The following is a 24,412-nucleotide window of genomic DNA, read 5'->3' on the forward strand; positions in this document are numbered from 1 at the left end:
GCAGAGGGCAAGCAGAGAAGCAAGTGGTTCCACGGAAAAATGTCATCTTCCGACAGTAAGGCATGCTATTCATTAACGTGAACATGCGGAGCCGACACTGTGAAGTAACAAGCAACTAGTAAATAACCTGCTCCACCAAGCGTATGTAATTTGATATGCAACACTGTAAAAGACATGAAAAGGTTTTGCTGCAGTCCGCCTGCCCGTGGCCGCAAACGGATCGTGCCATTTCCTATCCCTATTTAGATGGCAGGAGAACAGACTACCTCAGGGTACAAAAGGAAAATTACTTGAAACATTTGGCTACAGTGGCGCTGGATAGTCTTCTCAGGAGAAAAGAGGTTGACACGATGCGAATGTGACAACCAGACACACACAAAAAAGCAGCTGGAGTACCAATCCAGTTCGGCAACTTCAGTCTTTTCTTCAAAAGGTTTCCCCACTCCCGCGATGGGGCACGAAATACTTTTCTCATGGTACTCCGTAACATTGTTATTGCTTACATTTTTATATACAAAAACGAAGAACTGATGTTTTAAAAAAACTTCTCAAAAAACCAAAAAAAAATCCAGTGCTTAGCTTTTCTGAAATATTGAAAACATAAAAGCACTATCAAAGTATTTTCTTCTAATTTTAGGGAACTTCCCCACCAGAAAAGAGCGTTGGAGTTTTTGATTATAAATAGACAGTGCAAGATGTTCTCCATCCACACGCTAGAGAGGTTTTACACCCACTCCCTGAAACAGCTTTCACTCCCCAAGAGGTACCAACTATGCTTCTGATAAGGTTTTAATGAGCTATTGTAATTTTAGCAAACATTTTTATTACCTGTGGTAAGTAACTTTCTGTAGGCAAAATTATCACTACTGTTCCTTTAGTCATCTATCATATTTCCACTAGAGTCTTGTTTGCATTAGGTCAAATTAGCACAAAACTTATTTCCTGCGCAGTACCCCTTAGGTTGTATCCCACGAATACATGAAATCGTTGTTTAGTTTTGACTTCTAACAGAAGCTGTGGGGAAAAATACAATACAATGCAGGCAAAACAAGGATTACTTCTGTCTCTTTACAGTTAAAATTAATTTTATTTTTGGATTAACAGAATGGAGGAACAAAAAGAGATAACGCATTAGCCTTGCCCACTTCACTGGGCTCCCTAAAGACCCGGGGTACCGTCACCTCCAGGCTTACCAATCCACTTTGTACCAGCAGTCAATCTACCGTGCGAGCAAGGACAAAGTCAGAGAGTCACAAAAGCAGGTGCCCTGCTGTGCCGGCTCCGTGACTGACAATTCTCAGACATGTTTAATGATGAGTATTTATTTCTCTGAAGCCATCATCTTTTCCAGTAGAGATAATCACTTTTTCCTAACTTAGTAACAACTGAAGTTACTATCCACTGAGGTTTTCCAGCCCGCTTTTCCTTCCCCTGCCATGCCACCTACTTCTTAGTGCTTTGATTTTCTTCAGTCCAGGCAGATGAGCAAAGTAGCTGGCATAGACAGAGCTGATTCAAAGAACAAATGTGCTCTCAGGCTGACAGTGGATCTGTAAGCTTTTGCATAAAGAGAAGCAGAAGAAAAGGGAGAAACAGAGATCTCCTTTTAAATGGAGATCTCCATTTAAACCTCCTTTCCTTAAAATTTCCAGACAGGCTAAAAGAAGCACCACACGTGAGCTTTTAACGCTCAACCCACAACCACAGATACAAAAAGGAACTTCAGCAACCTTGCATCTTTACTTAATAAGATAAATCAATGTTTTGGTTTTTTTTTCAGACACCATCATGAATTGGAAAAAAAAAATGCACTAAATTTTAAGCAAAAGCTTTATTTTAGTTTATAGGCTTGTTTATATTAGAAACAATGACTTCAAAATCAAATTCACATAAAACTCAGCATGTAAATAAACTGAAGTTATCACTGGTCAAGATCTCTTTCTGAAAGACAAGGGCTCCGAATTAAATTTTAACAACCTTGCGTGGCAACAGATAAAACTGGGATGGCAGTAGCATCTCCTAGTTTACAGGCTGAGGAGTTAAAGTGTCCCCCCCTTCAGTACATTTTAAAATACCAGCTGCAAACCGGTGCAGTTAAACGATTGCTCTATTTCCCATTAATCCATTGAGCAACCATTGAAAAAAGCATCCCAGGTTAATCTGCTACTTCACGGGAGCGAATGCTCGTCAATGTTGTTACAGGCACTGCTATTTTCTTCCAGGAATCAAAGTACTTATCTTAAAACATTTTCCTTACAACCCCAACATACAGATCTTCAGAGAAGACTGTCACAATCAAGCTACATTATATACACTTCAAATGTACAATTATCTTTAAAAAATGCCTGTGTACAAAATAGAGGGTTCTTTTATTAAAAAACAAAAAACCACCACATGCTAGATTTCAATCACATCAACATTTTAAAAGAATTGAAAACAACTGATGAATAACAGCAACAATCTGACTTATTAGGAACCTTCCTGCAAGCAAGTGTAGAGGTACCTGCGCTATATTTAAGATTCTAATAAGCTTTTTTGGACAATTTGTGCTATAAACCTCATGTATGAAGTATGTGAAAAGCTCTCAGTTGTGATGACAGAATAAAAGCTAGTTAATTAACACTAGATTATTTCAGTAAAATATAAAATTATTCTACTTATGAAGTAAATATTGCAAGGGCATCTGATTTACAGCCAGTTAGACAAAGAACACAACTAGTGACTAGAACACATACATTAGTTAAAAAGTCAAATATATACAAAAATATATTAGAAAAGTGGTTGAGTTTAACCACAGGTTCACGTAAAAAATGTTGTTTTAAATAGCAGTAGCAAAAAAATAGCTATGAAAATAGCTAGAAAATAGCTATTTTCTCTCTCTGCAACAGTACAAAAAGCAAAACCTACATATGAGGTAGCAATGCCAAATTAAAAAAAAAAAAAAACCACAACTTTGGACTGAGGACCATTTCCTATATTTTCATAGCATATCTGTCAATACAAATATTTAAATGAACACTTCAATTGTTTCAAGAATTAATACATTAATTTACAAAAACCTTTATTCGATTAACATTTTAAAAAAATTACTGGAAACTGATTTAGTTACTGATTTCTCCTGTTTCTAAAAAAGCTATCACATTTTCAAATGCAAACACTGTACAGCAAAAACGTGAGGCTTTATTATACACACTTGGTAAACGCTATGGTACATCAAGCCATAATTTACAAAGATCAGACCTAAGGCAGCTGTGGTCATTTTATCATTTTCTGACAAATACTTGTACACTGCACCTTTTGCTACCGGGTGTTCAATGCTAGATGCAGGATTAGGGTTCACTAATGCCTTCCACAGCTCTGCCCGCGGCTGAAACAAGTGTTTGTATCATCTACCTTCAGGAGTCTGAGCCAGAAGCGTGGCTTCTCTCCAGGGTCAGGGGTGCTGCCAGGCGGCAGCTCAGAGTCCCCCTTGGTCCGTGCTGAAACTGCACTGAGGGGACTGTCCCCTCCCATCCCATCCGGGGGATGGGACAGTCGTGCCCCTCCACTTCTCCCCCCGATCCCATCCCTTCCTCCCTCCTGCAGGCGCAGGGCAGGAGGGGCCACCTGAGCCTCCCTGACCAAAAAAATCCCATTAATGAAAAGCCAGGAGGGGGACAACCACCCGGCTGAGCTGTGCCAGCTGTGGGCCTGGGGCTGCAGGACAGAACTGCCAGCGGCACGGGCCCCTCGTGTGGGTCAAATCCTCTGCCTCCAGCTCCACTGACCAAAAAGACCCTGCTGCTCCTCCAATTCAGGCCACTAAGTCAGACATCTGAAGTTAGATGGTACAAGTAACACCAAAAAATGAACTAAATGGAATTTCTGTATTTACTGTATTAAGAAATTAACATACTTTACATCACAGTGCTTAATTAAATGCAATAAAAAATGTAAACTCAGGATTCGAGATAAAATTTAACTTGAAAAATTAGGGTTCCAAGACTTTTTAAAATTCACAATTTTTTAAAAATTGAAGTCACAGACAGTCAGTTCACATAACTCACATATTTAAGATTACTTGTACATATGTGTTGATGCACTCCACTGTTTGGTCTCTCTCTCTTTTTTTTTTTTTTTTTTTAAAAAAAGCCTAAATAACAAATAGACCAAGTGCAAAGGTAAGAGGTATATTTTTATTTGCAAAGAAACTAACTTTAGAAGTAATCTGCAAATCAGGCATCTGGAGTGCTCTAGTAGATGTAAGGAAATATGCGGTATGGTACACGCTGACAATACCTTTCCCATGCCACGCCATATTTTTGCTTACAATGATGTTCATCACGAGCTTCTCGATGAACAAGCAAGCAGATGAAATATATCACGTAGAAATATGGTAAGATGTGATTAAAACCTGTAGAATAAAGTGAGAAAGTCACTTTAGATAAAGCAAAAAAGATCCAGAAACATTAGCTATTAACAACATGTACTAAGCTGGTGACATATACTTGTTATGGACTGAAGCATCTTATACTCCTATTGTAAAGCATCAAATACTCAACAGGATAGTGCAAAAATTGTGACATGTTCACATGCAGACAGGAAAAGACCTACAAAAACCCCCAAAAATAATCCTTAAAATTCAGAGTCTCAAAATCTACCAACTTCACTCTCAATGCATGCAAAGCTGGCACATACTTTAAGTTCTTTAGCTATAAAAACCAGAGAAATAGTTAAACCTCTGGAGCACTGAGCTGCCCCACAGAAGCCCCACAAGGTTTTCTCTATTTTGGCTGTAGATGGTAACTCTAGCTTTGCTCAGAGCACACTACTTGACTTGTGGATGAAAAGCTGGACATGAACCGACAATGTGCGCTCACAGCCCAGAAGGCCAACTGTATCCTGGGCTGCATCCAAAGAAGCATGACCAGCAGGTCGAGGGAGGTGATTCTGCCCCTCTGCTCCGCTCTGGCGAGACCCCACCTGGAGTACTGCGTCCAGCTCTGGAGCCCTCAGCATAAGAAGGACACGGACCTGTTGGAGCAGGTCCAGAGGAGGGCCACAAAAATGATCAGGGGGATGGAACACCTCCCCCATGAAGAAAGGCTGAGAGAGTTGGGGTTGTTCAGCCTGGAGAAGAGAAGGCTCCAGGGAGACCTTATTGCGGCCTTTTAATACTTAAAGGGGGCTTGTAAGAAAGATGAAGAAAGACTTTTTTAATAGGGCCCGTAGCGATAGGACAAGGGGTAATGGTTTTAAACTTAAAAGAGGGTAGATTCAGACTAAATACAAGGAAGAAATTTTTTTACGCTGAGGGTGGTGAAGCACTGGCACAGGTTGCCCAGAGAGGTGGTGGATGCCTCATCCCTGGAAACATTCAAGGTCAGGTTGGACGGGGCTCTGAGCAACCTGATCTAGCTGAAGAAGTCCCTGGTCATTACAGGATGGTTGGACTAGATGACCTTTAAAGGTCCCTTCCAACCCAAACTATTCTATGATCCCCTCCCACCCATCCTCACCCCCTCCACAGTTACAGCAACACTTCCACTTCTGTCATTACGATGCTGACAGAGGATTCGAGTCCCTCAGTTTCATGGGGGAAGCCTCTTCCAGGATACTGCCTACAAGTGTATACGCTAATCTAGCATTGTCTACTTTCAATTAAAATCCAAAATAAAATTAACCCCTGGAGGAACACCCGAACTCCAGCATCCTCTCTCAGCTGATGCTCCTGGTCAGGGCATTAAGCACTTGGTGACAAAGTCCCACTCTACCAAAACTCCCTGTGTCCCACAGTCTGCAAACGCCAGACTGTGCCATGGGGTGCGGGGTAGCTCTGCCTCAGCAGTACATCTGTCACGCTCATTTCTGTGATTTTATAGAAGAGAAACTGTTTCAGGCAAGAGAGGAGCCCAGAGCCATTTTTCAGACTTGAATGAGAGGGGGCAGGACTACCATGATCAGATGTATTTTCTGAAACTCACTGCTCTTTCTAAGCTCTTGCAAAGAATCAGGACTACAAAACCCCATTAGATAAAAGGCTTCCTAATTTCCTCCAAGTGTAAACTTCATGAAAACTAGGAAGAATTCATTAACAAAAACTTTGAAACAGAATTCCATGCCTTTGATGACTTTTTTTTTTTTTTTAAATAATGTATTTTGCTTAAAGTCCATCCCTGTACGTGGTAGCCCTTGTCTCCAAGAAACTCCCACTTTTTGGGAACTCCCTTTGAAAACACTATAGCACAGCCACTAGCCTAAAAAATGTAAGGAACAACTTATTAGTAAGCAAGCCCCATCGTTACTGAATGATAAAAGTGTCTGAAAGAAGAGTCAAATCTACAGTTAGATACAAAGGATAAGATGTAAGAGAAAATAGGTGCTGCATTAAGCTTACAACACAGAAATTTGCCCTTCGATTAATTACAGGTTTTAGTACCTCAAATAATTACCACTTTGCATTTCAAACCCAGTCAGATGCCAAAACATACAAGCATTTTTGATAAAATTCACTTTAGTTTCAGGAACTCACCACAGGGTAGGGACCACGCTAGAGCCATGATGATGTCACCAAGATAATTAGGGTGACGAACAAAACCCCACCAACCCGTGACAAGAAGCCCTTTTCCAGTTGCAGTGGGTATAAATTTCAGATCTGTGAATAGAGTACTATAGTCAATACAACAACTGAAATGTGTATTTAAACAGTACAAAGAGACATTGTATAGCAATTGAACAAATAAAAAATGCACTTACAGGCCAATCTGGGATCTGCCGGATTCCTTCGGAAATTATTTTTCTGAGAATTTGCACTACGGAATACGTAATACCCAATACCTGAAAATAAATATTATTTATTTTGCATTTTCAGTATTTTCTAGTTTTCTTTCCTTCAACAAAAGCACTCATGCTCTCTGCCACTCTTACTACATTGAAGTCTTTTCCTCAGAGATGTAATTGATATTCTCGGGTTCTCAGAGCTCTAACAAGACAGAAATGCTATTGGAAACCTGCATTCCATATGCTCTTACACATTACTGACTAACTTCTAAGATTTTGGAAAAGCTTTATTTTCACATCTGCTTTTACATTTATATCTGACTTATAGTTTATTAATGTAACATTGAGTTTGAAATTCATGTAAGGTGATGTGCTGCAGTTTATAAGATTACAGCTCTATTAGCAGCCCAGTATTTTGCTACAGTGCCTACTCCATAAACTGACCAACTATTTACAAGTTCACAATATTAAAAGAACCAGACAATGAAGTATTATCTCGTTTTGAAATTCACTTCCCCCATCATTTTCACAAGGCAGCTTAAATTTTCTTTTTCCGAGGCTGTATTGAAAATACATGATTACAACATACTTGAAATAAAGGTGTTTAAAAAAAAAAAAAAAAAATCTTAACTGAAAATGAAAAAAAGATGTTGTATTTCTCAGGATTGCACATACTAAGTTGTACGCCTTCATATTCTTTCCAAGTATTTAAATTCTTTGTCATGTCTACAAAAAACTTTTTCTTTTAGGTTCACTATTTAGATCAAAGGGACAAACGACAAGGCCATATTGGTGCAAATTTAAGGTCCCCTAAAGATGCAAGATCCTTCCGCAAAGCACTCTGCTAGAAAAAATGAGATGTTTTCCATTGACATGAGTTTGTAACTGTGAGCATCAGGGAAGGAGACGCAAATTGTTAAACAACAAAACCTCTTTTTCCCTAGGTTCAGTAAAGCATAGCCAACAAGCTATTGACTTCTTTTTTATGAGTCACTCACAGTCACTCAGACTGACTTTAAAAGGCATCTGCTACACTTCATTCAATATGTTTTAAGTCACTTCCGCAACTCCAGACAGCATCCATCTAAAGATCCCTCTCAACAGAACAATTAGGTGTCCAGAGTCTCATTTATCCTTCATTTAATAAAATGAGCATTTATTATATTCTTTGTATTGGACAGTAGCCAGACACATGCTTCCATCAGCTATGGTAATACAGAAAACACAATCCCTGCATCTTAGCAAGAGCTTCACCTCACACCTCAAAGAAACAAAATCAGTACTACATTGTTACTACCAGCAACAATAACATTTACTATAACTTACAGTTCAGAATAGTAATTGCAGCAGCAACAGGCCAAGAAATTGCAGTAGGATGACCAACTAAATAGAAGGCCTGCAGACTGTAGACAAACGGAACCCACACCAAATCTCCGAATGCTAGCATGAATCCAAATCCATCATGGGTAATATCCATTGTAGTCAAAATAGCTTCCTAGAAACAAGGAGGAAGGCATTTAGAATTTACAAAGCTTCGTTCATTTAACATTGTAATTAGAAATGGTAACAGTTTAATATGATGTCGTCTACCTCATTCCAAAGAGCATCCACCACATACAGAAGCTGAAAGCTGTTCACAAGTATCATTGACAGAGACGGCATACTTTGATTGTGTATCTTCATCTCGGCCAAGAGCATTGCCAAGTTTATAACAACCTGGTTTAGAAAATATATTATTACAAATTTTCCTTGTAAAAGAAAGTGATCTTTTCTATTACACTGTAGGACATTTTAATACAGATGTTTTTGACCAACGTTTAAGTTTAAAAGAATAATAACCTATTTCAGAAGCCACAGATTGCAACTAACTACATTTCTGAAGCTGTATAACCTCAACATATGAATACTTTAAGAAGGGTTTTCATTTCCCACAAAGCAAAGAAGTTAGAATGTAGACATTTTCCTAAAGTGAATAGAAATGGTCATTAAAAATGTGGCAACATGAAACCGTTTGTAAGTACTTTTATCCTGTTTATAAATACATAACCTTAATACCATTTTTTAATATATATATAAAAAAAAATCCATTTGTGTAATATTTAAGCAAATAGAATAACTAAGATTACTGACTCACCCAGCCAATTAATCCTGGACGCAACTCACAGAAGTATTTGAGGTCAAAACTGCCAATACGAGGGTTTAATTCATGTCCAGTAAAAAAATCATAAACAAAATACCCTGCAGATAAGACACGGTCTTTGTTAGCAATACTCTTCCTTTTTATCTGCCACTACACTCCTCCCCATAAAGCAGTTCCTACTTTCTACTAAAGTTCTCTCATTATAAAAAAAAAAAAAAGCCTTTAGATTGGCAATAAAAATGTGAGAGTATATGCAAAATACAAAGCAAAACCCACATGGTTTATATTTTAAGAGGCGCAAATATTTTATTTATTAGGAGGACTAAACACTTTAGAAGTTATTGTAGGCTTAGTTCTCCTTGACACTTGTTCCTTCTTTATTTTCAGCCTTACCCTGAAGCTCACATCACAGTTTCCATGAACACGATCTTACGGTATTAATTAATTCTACTGTTCCTCCTACTTCATTGCTTTTCTCTGGGAGCAAGAATTCCTTTAGCTATGTCAATTACCTGCCCATCAAGAGAGATGGACAACAAGGAAAATACAATACCTTGACTTCAAGATAACCTGCACTGAGTTAGCAAATAACAAGCACTTTGCAGAACAGTTACAGAATGCTACTATGCCCCTTACAGAGACTAGAACTGCACTTTTCAAAGAAAAAACAATTTATCATCATTTATTTTTTCCCTTCAGACACATATATGCTGCACTGACAAAGGAACTGAGGATATTTGAATACTTCATTTTAATACACTAAATGTTCTGTCCATAAACTCCCTTTCTTAGTCACCCTATCATCATTTTTAAAAGCAGTTTGTTTAATATTCAATGCTAATCAACTTCTCAGTCTATCCTTTGTCCTACAAAAACACAGGCATATAATTGATACTTTCCAGGTAGGCAGTCTCATGACTGAATCAAAATTTCTTTTGAAAACTCAATTCAGCTAACTAGATTTAAAAGTGCGCAGCAAAATAAAAGTTTAGAAATACAGTGCAATTTCAAGTTCTGTACCTGACTTCCCACTGCCAAAATGTCTAGATTTTTCAGTTTTTCTTTCCATTCCCAGCTGTTTCAGGAAAAGGCCCACCAGCAGGGGCACTATGAAGCAAACTAGACAAGCCTCTCAGACAAATGCTGAAAACGGAAAGGAAGGAACTGTCTTCTCATCGCTAGCGGACTAGACCAGCCAAGACATTTTTACATAAACTATGCAAGATAATCCAACTAAAATTTTAAGCATTTTACAGTATCTGAGTGTGAACAAAAAAATTGCCATTTAACTTGCAACATGAATTTTACATTGGTAGAAAGTAAAAGTCACAGTATTATAAAAACCAGCCCTAAATCTAGCCTTTAATTCATAAAAATGAAACTGTAGCAAATAATTGGAAAGAAATTATCCAAAATACTTATAACTCACCAGAATTTCCACCTGGTGCTAGTTCTTCCTCAGGTGCTTTCAGGGACCGAATATACAGATAAATGCTCAACACCATAGAAAAAGCTACAGCTGACACTGCAAACTGCATGAAGTGATCATACAAATAATGAAGTTCAAACTGAAAGTATAATAAAGCTCCGATAGCTGCAGCAGTCAAAATAAAAGCATAAAATCCTAAAGAATGTAGAAGAAAAACACATTAGCCAAAATAAAAAAATCATTGTAGTAGAACCTACCCAGTCCAGCCTTTCTGCATTTTTACTTCTTCCAAGATTTGTCTATATTCCAATAATGTCTTACATGTCCCGTGCTCTTGAGGTTCAAACTTCTGGGGCACAGCAATATACCTAAGACATTCCATCTGTGCCCTGAAATTTCCTGTACTCCTCATCAAAAGGACAAGAGGCAGGAACATTCTGAGTGCTCCTACATGTTTTACAACAACATAGGATCCAATTTCAGATTTTAGTGGAAAAATGCACACCGACACTACTACTGGATAATGATAGCAGGTCACAAAATCTTATCTGTGGGACAGCTCAGAGAACCATATTTTCTTCTTCGAGGAAAAGGACCTGGGGGTGCTGGTCGACAGCCGGCTGAACATGAGCTGGCAGTGTGCCCAGGCGGCCAAGAAGGCCAATGGCATCCTGGCCTGCATCAGAAATAGTGCGGCCAGCAGGAGTAGGGAAGTGATCGTGCCCCTGTACTCGGCACTGGTGAGGCCACACCTCGAATACTGTGTTCAGTTTTGGGCCCCTCACTACAAGAAGGACGTTGAGGTGCTGGAGCGTGTCCAGAGAAGGGCAACGAGGCTGGTGAGGGGTCTGGAGAACAAGTCTTATGAGGAGCGGCTGAGGGAACGGGGGTTGTTTAGCCTGGAGAAAAGGAGGCTGAGGGGAGACCTCATCGCTCTCTACAACTCCCTGAAAGGAGGTTGCAGCGAGGTGGGGGTCGGTCTCTTCTCCCAAGTAACAAGCGATAGGACGAGAGGAAATGGCCTCAAGTTGCGGCAGGGGAGGTTTAGATTGGATGTGAGGAAAAATTTCTTTACTGAGAGAGTGGTTAAACATTGGAACAGGCTGCCCAGGGAAGTGGTGGAGTCCCCATCCCTGGAAGTATTTAAAAGACGAGTAGATGAGGCACTTAGGGACATGGCTTAGTGGGTGGTGGTGTTGGGTCGACGGTTGGACTCGATGATCTTAGAGGTCTTTTCCAACCTCAATGATTCTATGATTCTATGAGTTATCTTCATATATACCTCGATACAGATAGCAGTAATTAAAGTATTAAAATAACTACCAAGTCAAAACTTGAACGCAAAACTCCTGTACTTAGAGTATAAAATCATGTAGAATGGAATGATGTCCAAATATAAGCAGGCAGTTCTACACAGCTCTCACCTAAATACCTTCTATGAACCCTTTCACAGGGTCACAATGGTTGAGGTTAGAAGGGACTTCCAGAGCTCATCTAGTCCAACCCCCCTGGCTCAAGCAGGGCCACCTAGAGCTGGTTGCCCAGGACCATGTCCAGACGGCTTCTGAATATCTCCAAGGTGGGAGACTCCACAACTTCTCTTGGCAAACTGTGCCAGAGCTCAGTCACCCTCACAGTAAAAAAAGTGTTTCCTGATGTTCAGACGGAACCTCCTGTATTTCAGTTTGTGTCCATTGCCTCTTGTCCTGTCACTGGTCTTCTTCCTTTCCTCAAGAAGGCTTTCAAAGTTGCTTTGAGAATTAGCCTTTGAAGCAGCAAGAAGATGGCTTCTGGTTTGTTTTTTTTTTTAATTTTTTCCTTTTTAAACCATCCAAATCATGTAGCTTATTTCCTTCCTCCCTTTATCAGAATAAAATTGCAGGACTATGCCCCTACTAAAGACAGAAGTCCAAAACCAAAAAAGTTATGAGGCAGCCTCAATATGACTCACTTCTGCAGGATGTAATTCACTCTGCTTCTACGATTTACAGCCCTATTCCGACTTTAAAATAGTGCATCTTACCAGACTATGACAAAACCCCACTTAACTTTTTAATACAACATTTGGATTCCACTACTACCAGTCAGTGTCCTTGAACTGACTAATTAATCAAATAGGTAGTCTGGAATACCTGCAAGGCAAAGTACACTTTTCTATTTAAGCCTGAAAAAGCAGGACTGCTGAAATATGTTAAACCATACTCTAAACCTACATGAGAAGCCTGCCTTATTCATAGGAAGTGAAATCAGATCTGAATAAGGACTCAGAACTGTTTTTTGCCAAGCAAGAATAAGAACGTCTTAAATCAATTACAACACACTTCTTATCAGTCTGTAAATCAGAGACATCCAAGATGATCTAGACACATGGGATAAGATCTCTTCAGATCACTCCTGAACATCTCCTCGGGAGCAACAGTCCTTGTCACATGAGCATTACTAACACTTCCGACAGGCGACTGCCCGTTTAGCAATTATGCAAGGAATATGACAAGAGTCACCAGTCACAACTGGATGCAGACCAGGTGACCTGTATAGCGTAACGTCTTGCTCTTGGGGCAGTTAGTTCCTGATCATTACCAACCACCTTCTTCCAAGAAAAGGCTCATCCTACTTTATGAAAGATTTACAAGATACCTAGTTTGACCATAGAGTGTCTCTTTCATCATTTGTATCTTATGGTACTGAGCACTGCAAATCAGACAGCGGTATCAAATTTCAGAATAAGAAACTGCAACATGCTTACCATTTATCCGGTACTGCAGTTTCCTTCCATTTGAAAGAGGCAGGCCTTCTACAACCTAGGAAGAATAAAATACTAGTGTTTCAACAAAGTACTTTCCGAGGGCACTGGCAGGGGAGGGAAATCAAGCCTATCTCTGCCACAAAGACGTTCAGTCAAGGTAACCAGTTGGACACATTCAAATCTGAAGATCATGCACTATTCTCAAAAGCGTACTTTGGATATCAAAAAAAGGGTAAGTTTCAAATAAAAACATTTAAAAAAAAAAAAAATCTCTTCCTAACCAGCCTCAAGAAACAGAACAGCTCCAATCACTGTAAACATGTATAGCAACAGAACAACATGATTCAATGATCTATTTATTATAGTGTTCTTTCAGAATCTGCCAGTATCCCTCAAGTCACAAAAAGAGGGAAACATTTGCCTGATATACACATGGCTAGAATGGTTTATAGCTTCCCATAAGTGAAGATTACATTCCAAAACACTGGATATCAATAAGAAACTGAATATCAGTTTGTCGATTTGAAAGTCAGATACCTAAAACGCTTCTAGAATTCTACCAAGCAAATTTTAACCGTGCTTTGATTTGAACTCCTATATAATGCCTTCTGCCTTTTCTACTGTAAGACTGTGAAATGCACAGCCATTAAAATTCTTAAAAGACTGTGCTATTTTAAGCTTACAGAAATCTGCAGTAGCCATATTCCAGCTTAATATGGAACGCTAATTCACTGCTTTCAAATTCACTGCAATAAGAACATACCCCACCTTCCAGCCTAACGCACAAATTAATTATCCATAAAGACCCAATCGCTACTGAAGGGCTTACCTTTCCAATTGGCAGCAAGTAAAACAGAACTTGAAGGAAAAACCACAGAAGAAAAACACCAAACACCCTAACCTCCCAAAGACTTTCAAGTGCTGGGAGAGGAGGAGGGAAGTTCATAAGACTGGGGTCATCTTGTTTGCACATCAACAGCAAGTATAATACAGTAGCAGGCAGGAAAAATATCAGCATGAAGGTCCCTGTAAACAGAAGTCATGCCATATTAGAAGATAAACATAGAAAATAAAAAAAAAATCGTTTCAGTCCCACTAAAGCAGCTCGATATTAAGTTTAATAACAAAGAAGAGGGTGTCATTATCTATTCCTGAAGCAAGACAGCAGCAATCCCCCAGTCCCATAACGGGATACAGGGACTTTCTTCTCACTCCTATATGGGGTCATATAACCAAACCGAAGGATCACACCCAGTGTATTCCTTTAAAACTGTTCAAAAAACTGTATAAAGGATACTTTAACATCGAGTTTGAAGCACCTAGGTTTTGAAAATGTTAAAACTTTGCTAGTTACTTCTTAAATTTAATTTGGAAATATTTAAATCCCACTGTGCAATGGAAGGCTCAAGGTCTTCACTATATTTCACAGGAGAACCAAGCATAATAATGGTTCTTTGACTGCCACCAATATGAGTACAGACTACGTGAAGCCCTATCAGATGACTCTGGATTCTGCAATCAGGGTCCAAAAATTGGAAAAAACAGTTCTTGACATGACAGCATGGTCAATAAGTTAAAAGTAAAAAACCGTAATTTAAATATGTTAAAATAAAATATATAAAGTATGAAAATAAAAAAACATAAAACCCCATAAATCTTCAACTACTATGACAACTTGCACGCATACCAATTCTTCCACCAAACTCTAGCTCCTTTGTTTTTGATGATGCTTTCTCTATCGTTTTTATTGTCTCAAAAAACTTTTTCTCCGAATGTCTCTCTTCTTTTTTCTTTTCTTCTTTTCTTGGATGCAAGCTGTACTGTTCAAGCACACGCTCTATTTCCAGGTCTGGTTTCAACTTTTGCTGTTAATGAATAAAAAGAATTTACTAAAAAAATTCCCAATTATTTTACTCCAATATTTTTTATTTAGGAGGACATTATTCACTATAAAACACCAATATACAATGTGTTCTACTTCTATACAGTACTTAAGTTTATGCGTTTCTATGAAGAGACTGCTAAAACCAATTTCACTGTGATCACCTAGGCCACGATTACATATCAGCAACAGTTCCAGCACAGGTCATCCATTCCTGCCCTCCTCCCCTCCTTTCTGCCATAACACTGTGCATTAGCTAACAATCAGGACTAAAGAATGGATTTGGCTTAAAAATAAATAAATAAATAAAATTAAATCAAATCACTTTCTATGGCCAAACATTTACAGTGTAAAAGCATGGGAATGAACACAAGTAACCAGCGAGGGTTTGATGGAAAAAACAAACAAGAAAAACGAATGTTACGTAGCTCTAGTACTCTTCCCTTCTGACAACTTCATCTCCCTCTCCCCTGAACTTAGTTAGCTGAACAGTAAACTTATTTGACCTCTAAGTTTTATGTTGCATTCTATTTCTCCTTGATTATTGTATTGCCCTTTTCTAGGGATTTCCGAGAAAGTTAAGTTAGAATGCGACATAAAACTAAGAGTAAAGACTATGTTCATACCTCCAAGATTATGCAGGATGTGTCATTCCTTTCTGTACTGTCAGGTTCACCATTGTACCTTCTGGTGTTATTCTCACTCAGTTTCTGGTTAAAAGAAAAAACCTAGTTTTAGCTTTCTGAAAATAACAGCTGCATTATCTGTAAATATATAATGAATAATTAAGAACATTAACAATCCAGGTTTTTTTCAACTGCAACTGCTCCGGTTTTCTCCACAGGAAAACAAGTGGGTTCAATATCCAAAGCACAGCCAGTTTCAGCTCACAAACTAGGAAAGAAAACTCATTTAAGAAAAGGAAAAGGTTACTAATTTTTTTTTTAATTAACAGTGAAATTAAGAGAGAATACAGCTTCCAAGTTATTTTTAATTCATCATTAGGAACTGCCAAGTACAAAATACATGTCTATTTAGTAATTCTATTAGGAAAGCAGAGGAAATTTCAGTGTCCTATATATGCCACTGCTCTGCACGACTGAAAGTTTCGTTTTCCACTAAATGCCTTTCTAACAAATAAATCATCTTGCAAAAATCCTTTTAGTGAGTCTAGCTTACACAACTCTGGGAAGACACGACTCGTCTGTTTTATTTCAACTTAAGCTTTGTTGGAAAGGACCAGGTCACTCGTCATACAACCACCAATAGATCAATCCTACTCCTCAATTAGAAGCCAGGAGAAAAACACCAAAGATATTTTAACCTTTTTGTCCAAAGTAAAGTGTAGCTGCTGGCTACAAACTACTTAAAACAAGCATATGGTCCACAGGCTATGCACTGGGTCACACAGCTCAAAGTAGTTCACTGCAAAACAAAAACCACAGTAATTTCAGTGCCAAAGAATGCTTTTAGTAGTAGCAATTTACTAAACTATCTATTTAGTTTAGATTGGTCTGGTTTAGTTTAGTTGAAATCTAACTAAAACCTATCTATTTTCAATAGATCAGCAGAAGGCATTTCCAATTCAAGGGACTGTGTCTCAGACAAGTATCACTTGAAGCTATCTCAAGAGCACAAGAGGCAGAAAAAATGCTGTTTGTCTCTTAATAGAGAAACATCACCTCTACTGTGCTTCACTTACAGAACACCAGAACCATTTTTAGTACTCAATATAACCTTCACAAAAAGGCCAAGAACAAACATGATAAATTTCAGCTAAAAACCCCAGATATTTGATAAACTTATAAATCCTTACAGGATAGTTTTTATAATGAAAATAGTTCTGCAATATTATCAATCAGCAAGGCCATAAATATATATTCCACACTTGAATTCTGCAGCAATTCTCCCACAGAAGCTTCACATGTTTTCCATTACTATTGTAATGAACTGTATATGAAAACAGAACTCATTTCATTTCAAATTCGAATACCTACCTGCTATGTGTTCATCAATACATCTTCAAAGTAGGCTAACGTCCTTTGCCCCATTTCACAAGTGGGAGCATATGGCTAACTGACTTCAATATTAAAATATTAAAGAATTTGTGTTTGTTTGAATTCCAAGAACTTTTCACTGTACTGCCAAATTCAAACGGAACTTAACAACATACGTTTACGTTTCAAGAATTTCCTCACAACTCGGCAAGCTAGAAAGCCTATTTTCAAAGAAAAAAAGGCAGTTTGGAAATACACTTTTGCAGCCAATTATGTTGTTCAGGGAACATGAACTACAGCTAGCTTTTATAATAATAAACCCAGTATGCATAAACCAAATCTTTCACAAATAGCAAAAATTTGTTTTAAAAAATCCAACAAACCCACACACAAAGAACAAACAAACAAAAAACCTAATACCAGTAGAGCTAAGTTGGTTTCCTGAATGGTTTTCTTTTTGTCATCTTTATGTTCTCTGCTTTGGGAAGAAGAACGACGTCTGCCTTTTGCTGGCCGACCAGGAGATCTAGATCGAGATCTGCTAGTACTTCTTCTGGATGGAGAACTTGAAGAGGACTGGCTCTTCCTGTGCTTGAATGATGATTGTGACTAAAAGAGGGGAAGAAAGCAAAATCTTGTCTTAGATATTCCAAAGAACAATTTTAGAAACTTGTGGGGTTTTTGTGATGAGGACTCTGGCATATAGTTCTACAGAATTGTCTCTTATTTCCTTTACTGATGCTGTACAAAGGCTGTTAAGAAACGACAGCATACTATTTTGCTGGCCATACCCAAATAATCCTGTCCCAAGTCCAACTGCTGACAATTTCTGTCAAAGCTACAGAAATCAGGATATGGATGTAAGCTATCAGTGTGAGCACCAAGCTCTTAAGCATACTACCCTCTTAAGCCTTAAGAGATGGCTATCATTTCAATTACTTAGCTTTATTAATACATTTGGCATATCAAGATGCAATGACCTGCTTAAGGCAACACAGTTCAAATCAACATTAAAAAACCCCAAGTCAGCTAAATCAGATGAAGATACGTAAAGAGGAAAGGATGTGCTCATATACATATGACATGATCCTTTTTCATGACCCCTAATTGTCACAAATAGAGCAAAATACTTTATGAAACCTTTGGGGACCTAAAACAGTACAAGCTATTCACAGATCTTTTAAGTATGTGCTTAAAGGGTATGCGCTATTTACATTTACAGTGATCCTTAACTACCTGCTTGCATTTGTTTTCGAATTTTCTTATTTAGAAGTGGAAAAAAGTCAAATTAGTATCAACCCTCTGATTACTAGCTTTATAAACTACCCGAAAACACTTTTTCATGAATAATCATGCTATAGAGTTTCTGAACAATCAGACTTGTTTTTCTCCAAAGGTATCACTGTTTTTTCAACATAAAGAAAACAATCACGCTTCTTTAAAAAGAGGGTCAGCATTCTGAACTTCTACTTGAGATGTCACGTCGGAAAGAGCTATTATTTAGCACCAATTCCTTGAAGGCACCAATTCCTTGAATGAAAACTTGCAAGGCAACTATCCAATTATAAGTTCTATTTTTATCTACATCACAAAATCAATATAATCTTCCATTAGAAACACTGATAATTATATAAACGTGTACTCACCCTTATATCACTTTCTTTCAACGCAAGTTCAGTCCCATCTTTGTACTTAACAGTGTAAAGATGAGAAACATCATCATAACTAGCCACTTGTACTTCATAGTACAGAACGCTTCCTGGCCAACGGCCCATCACCACCTCGCCATCAGCAAACCTCCGGTTTGGCATTTTCCAAAAGGAATCCCTAGAAAAGAAATAAATCAATACACATGGCAATGAAACATGAGGCTTATTTCTTCCCTACCCTCTTTCCGCATCATTGAGGCTGGAACAGGGAAACTTTAAAGTCAACAACTCTTCACCTTAAATAGGCAAAAAGCTGCCTGTTGAGAAAAAAAGACAATGTATTTGCCAGAAGAAATAGGTTTAAAATAGAGCAAAGATTGAAGTTAGATGTTATGAAAAAATGTTCAGCTGTATTAATTGTACATCTAGACAGTATTCAGCTATGACATACAATCTCTATCATCAGACCACCAAGACCAGGCAAAGCATGTATTTGACCAAAATTACATAAGTGTAGTTGATCTTATCTAGAGGAAAAAAAGTAAATTAGGTGGTATCCGAGTCCTCTAACCTTCTTTTCCTGTGGTTCTACAAAAATTACAGAAGTGATGATTCCTAAATGTTAAAATAAAATGTCCCAAATCTATTCCGCACACACAGCCACATTACATACTTTCTTCAATTTGTTATGCCCAACACTCAGAAGTTAGCAAACACCAGAATTTAGGCTCCTGTCTGGGTTGAATATTTTCTCTTTTGCACCTATTTAGCAAAAGGCATATAATGCCTTTTGCAGGGGCCTGTAGGAAAACAAAAGTACAGCATCAGAGCAATCACATAATATCCCAAAAAACGAAAATTCTATCCTCCACCATAAGGTTTTTACTTGATATTAGCAAAACGGGGTTTAAGTGACTACCACCCTTGGTCCACCATAGCAGGGTGCTGGGGAAAAAAACCCACAACTGCAACTTAAAGGAAGTAATGTTTTCAAATGTAAAGTCCTGTATCACTCTTTGAAAAGTGCCTTGTATTACATCATTGCCATCTGAAAATAAGTATCCATAGCAGAAGATACTTTTAACCTGAACTTCTGTGATTCAGGCCTCAACATATAAAGTGAGGATATCTTAAAAGTCTAAGGTAGAATACATACTAACTCATGTAGTATCACCATTTGTATGATGAACACAGGAACTTAGAATGGGAGGGGGGGGAACAAACAAACCAGCAAATGTTTGTTTCAAAGCATTTTAACTTGTATGCTACAAATAAGATGTGAAGCCACACAAAATAAGGTAAAAACAAACATTTAACTAGATACTCATTCATTATACATTAACTAACCTGCAGCAAAAAGTTAGATTCTTCAGCAAAAAATACTGTTAATATGCAATCACAGACCTTCATGACACATTGGGGGATGGGGCTAAGTCAGGCTTTTCAATCAGCTTTCATTCTGGCATTTCCTGAAGCTGCTGCTGTTGTCGTTAGATTGTTGTAGCTCTCCAAGTCAAAGAAACCAAAAACTCGGCAGAACTCCCTCACGTGGATTTTACTGCTAATATTCCTAATTGCTTCAGAACAGAAACATCGGGCCATCTCCTTTGCTGTATAGTATTTGAAGGAGTGAAAAGGGTAAGTTTTATCATTTGGTTTCACTGATACTTGCCAGTTAGAGAAATTATCAGAGTTCTAGTCTACGCTTGTAGGCACACGCTCTTCCAGCTCATCTGTCTTCTACCTAGTGTTTCTTGTCCCAGTCTTTCGTTACTTTCTTATTCTTTCTGAATTCCCACTCCTCCGACTCTGTTTTATCCCAGTCAGTTTAACCCCCTCAAATTCTTACCCTTGTTTCTTGTGACTCTGTGAAATACAATTTCTGTATTTTCATTTCAGATTCTTCTTCTCCATTCTCTCCTTACCCCCCTTTAATTCCTTGGGGGTTTTCTGTCTTTTCTGCCCTTGTTCACCAAACTAGCTCCAGTTCCTCTTCGCCAGCGCTGAGCTCAAGATCTGATCTCAATCCCCATCTCTGTCTCCTTGTCCAGTTTTCTCACCCAAAAGACAGTTCTTTAGGACATCCACGTCTACTACTGCCCCTTCCCCAGTCTCTCACAGTTTCAGCTTCTTCCTCCTCTTCCATAAATAGTCTAAACACCGGTCCTCCACCAAGTCCAGTCACAGCTTTCATCAGATGTCATAACCTGATCTATGACTTCATTTCCTCTTTGCTGTTGTACTTCCTACACTCCAGCCAACTGTTTCTTCTCTTGACCTGGAACACCTCAGGCATCATCTGTAAACTCAGAGCCTGACCAGGACAAAGATGCCAGACCCTAGGACAAAGTTGTGAAAAACAGAATCTTTGGAGTTTAAGTCCTTTTTGAAAAAGGGAAACAATTTTTCACAAGGTTGTTACCAAGGACATGTAAACTGATTTTTACGATTTATAACATCCACTTCAAAATTTAGATATAATTTCATAGGGATAACAAAATGCAATTCTCTGCCAAACTTCAAAACCCAGCATTTTTGTACACAAACATGAAGACAGCCCAAAGAAAAGGTAACCTGATGATTTAATTCTTTTTAAAGGCAGATATTAAATATTAAAGCTTAATAATGGGATGAAACATTAAACACTAAAAAAAAAAGTAAATATTACTTCTTACCCTATCAAAAAATACCACCTTGTTCTGCACCCCTGTGCCTCCTGTGAGGGAGCTTTGCAATCCTCATTCCATATATCCCACTTCAAAAAGCTACGCCTTTTAAAGGCAGCCTTCATCTGTTCAGATAACAAAAACCATTCCTGGCATCAAGAAAAATAAATATAGGAAGTCTTTAAAAAAAAAAATACAGTTTAGAAATTACATTTTGAATTTACTGCTCTTTCAAGCTCTACACACACCCCTGATAATTTTCAGGGTATCAGTTGGCATCGGCCTATTGTTCACAGTAGTCCTATACAAACTTTTTAATTCACAGGGCTTCAAAATATATATCCAAGCGACCTCAGAAGAAAATTATTTCATACAGTGAACCCTGTACTGTACAGATACCTGACTGCAAGTATATTCACTTACTCCCAAGACGAAATGTGTATTTTCTGCACCATTACGATTTTCCTTTAGGAACCAGACTCTAAGGGAAGGGCTCAAAAGGATTTTGTATCCTACACCAAGCCAAGACAATTAACGCAAAACTCCCTGGAGCTTAAAAGTTGGTCAAGAAGAAAAATTACTGCTGATTCAACCAAGAATGAAACAATTAAAGAGAAACATGGCAGAGAAACGTATTGCCCCATACATCCATTTCTGGTCTTTCTTAATGACCCTCCCACTAGGTATGTGGAAAGATATTTCACTCCTGCCAAGAAAATAAGAAGAAAAAGACTGCTACCTTGTAGTCACTAGAAGATCATACCACATCACCAGAAGCTGGGTGCAGTTTTAAGAAGGAATAAATAAAAAAAAACACTAAACAAAGTTTTCCCTCTTGGAAGAGCAAAGTTCATGCATATCCAGTGATTCTACTTACTAATTCTGACATCTCACCACTGGTAGATAACGTTGCGTATGTCAGAGGAGGGAGCCAGTTGAATGCAAGAAAAGAAGAAATGGAGGAAAATAAAGAAGACATTGACACTCAAGGCTAACGACACAGCTTCCTACACGGGAAGTTACTACTGAATTCACCAAAGAGACCGGGCTGTGTAGGACCTTTTCCAGGATCACCGTTACTCATTCCACATTTCTAGCTCTCTGCCTCCATAATGGTGGAGGCATCTACTGCTGTTCAAGCTTGGCTCGACTAAACAGCCAAACTGGCCTCGCCGCTAAAAACAAGCGCAAATAAGCCTCAAGGTAAAATAAAAACCTATCAATCCTCAGGCAGGGAAACGAGGTTTTTCCCTTTAAAAAGGCTTTTCACCAGAAACACTGAAAGCGGAGGGAAAGCGCCAGGAACTTGAACTCCCCACGCAGGGCCGCGAAAGGCGGCGGGGTGAAGGCCGCGGCGGCGCGGTGTTGACAGGAAGGGACCCACGTGCCGGGAGAGGGGGGAGGCCCGGCCCCTCGGCCCCGCCCCGCCCGCACTCCCGGCCCGGGCCTGGCGCGGGGCCGCCGCCGTGGGGGAAGGGAGGGGCCGCGCCGGGCCAGGCCGCCCCTCCGCGCCTCTCCCACGGCGCGCCCCCGCCACACCGGATGGCCGCGGCCTTTCTCCGCGCCGGGCCCGGCGTCGCGCTGCCGCTGCGGAGGGGGACGGCGGCGTCCCGAACAAAGCGGGGGAGCCCAGCCCCCCTACCCCCAGGGCCCAAGCAAACGGTCCGGGCAGCGGAAAAGGGCGCCGCTCGTCCGCCCACCGGGAGAGAGGCCTGAGCGGGGCCGCGGCCCGACGCCCGCGCATGGGGGCGGAGAGAGACGGCGGCGGCGATTGGCCGGAGCGCTTCCCCCCGGGAAGGCCGCGGAGGGGGGTGTGTCCCGGCCCGCGCCTGCCCCGGTGCCGCCATTCCCTTACCTGGCGCCCGCCCCCACCGGGCCGGGCAGGAGGCGCTTCCGCGGAGCAGCGGGAGCCGGACCCGAGCGCGGCGCTCTCCGTCGAGGGGAACAACCGCCCTGAGCGACGGTTACGGCCGCACAACGGTCCGCCCCCTCGCCCCGCCCCTTCCCGCCCGCCAACCGCGCCTATTGGCCACAATGCGCCGTTTGAATCGTGGGTGGCCGCACGCTATTGGCTGCCGCGCGATGGCGCGGTCCTCCCGCCCGAGGCCCGCCGCCTGCCCGCCCCGGTGCGGGGACGAGCGGGGCGGCTCGGCCCCCTCACGGCGACGGGGGGGGCTGATAACGGGTGCGAGTACGGAGGGAAGGAGGAGCTCGGGGAGGGAGAGCGGGGATGAAAGGCCGCGGTCGCCATCGCGGCGGCAGGGGCCGCCTCAGGCCCCCTGCGCCACACAGGCCCCGCCGCCGGGCGGTAAACAAAAACGGGGGGGTTGTACGCGGAACGCTTGAGGCGGCGACACCACGAGTGCTCCTACACTGAGTGAACAACTGCCCGTGCTCCCGGCAGCGGTGCACCTAACGGGGCTGAAATGTGGTAAAAACACCACCTCTCTCTCCAAAAGAAAAATAAAAAAGGGCAAAAAAGCAGCGGTGTGGGGTTACCGCTGTCCTTCAGAGGCAGCTTTTCCAGAAAGGCCACTCAAGTTCCTGGCAGATTTTGAAATCAGGAAGGCTAAGCAATACTTCAGCAGGCAAAAGAAAAACAGGTTGTGAAAAAGTTCACGAGTCGTAATGCGCAGTGAGTTTTAATGTAAAATAAGTTGTTTCAAGTGTTTGGATCTTAAAATCGATTAACTCCTTTAAGGATGAAATACGGATGTGTTTGTACAATATTTATGGACCTCCCAAACTGTCTAAATTCGGACACAGGCTGACAAGTCGTATTCTGGCCTAACAAAGCTTCCCAAATCAAGGAGAATTCCCAAAAGACAAGACCACCGTTTTCCGATACAGAAGACTGGCAATACCACACAGGCACAGCAAAAATCTCAGATTTAAAAAAAAAAACTATCATCACCACAAAACAAAAAAACACCCAAAAACCACAACCAAAAATGAACAGGCATAAATAGGGCCTATGGTAACCATGGGCTTAACTTGTCTGAGGTTTGCTGTTACTTATTTGCTCACAAATTTGTGTGCTTTTTTTTTTTTTAAGTTTCTAGCTATGATGTTTGAATTAAGGGTATGGCAAGCTTTTCACCTAAGTAAATGAATGCAGGAAATGGGCCTTCATATGTGAATTAT

General features: G+C 40.1%; 1 protein-coding gene and 1 long non-coding RNA gene across 2 annotated transcripts; one reads left to right on the forward strand and one right to left on the reverse strand.

Annotated features, from left to right (window-relative positions):
• Positions 1-1,812: 1,812 nt before the first annotated feature.
• Positions 1,813-23,200, reverse strand: LBR (lamin B receptor). Its single transcript, XM_076334654.1, has 14 exons — positions 23,124-23,200; positions 18,600-18,780; positions 17,374-17,562; positions 15,583-15,666; positions 14,762-14,939; positions 13,904-14,100; positions 13,075-13,129; positions 10,329-10,523; positions 8,894-8,997; positions 8,350-8,475; positions 8,086-8,254; positions 6,736-6,816; positions 6,512-6,634; positions 1,813-4,393 (listed from the first exon to the last, which is right to left on the reverse strand). Exons 2-14 carry the CDS (start codon positions 18,762-18,764, stop codon positions 4,233-4,235), a joined length of 1,827 nt encoding a protein of 608 aa, XP_076190769.1. The 5' UTR covers positions 18,765-18,780; positions 23,124-23,200; the 3' UTR covers positions 1,813-4,232.
• Positions 20,052-22,497, forward strand: LOC143158567 (uncharacterized). The gene is made up of 2 exons (XR_012995028.1): positions 20,052-20,240; positions 21,594-22,497. It is a non-coding gene; the product is annotated as an uncharacterized LOC143158567 (long non-coding RNA).
• Positions 23,201-24,412: the final 1,212 nt, after the last annotated feature.

The sequence above is a fragment of the Aptenodytes patagonicus genome, chromosome 3 (assembly GCF_965638725.1).
Source record: "Aptenodytes patagonicus chromosome 3, bAptPat1.pri.cur, whole genome shotgun sequence".
NCBI lineage: Eukaryota > Metazoa > Chordata > Aves > Sphenisciformes > Spheniscidae > Aptenodytes > Aptenodytes patagonicus.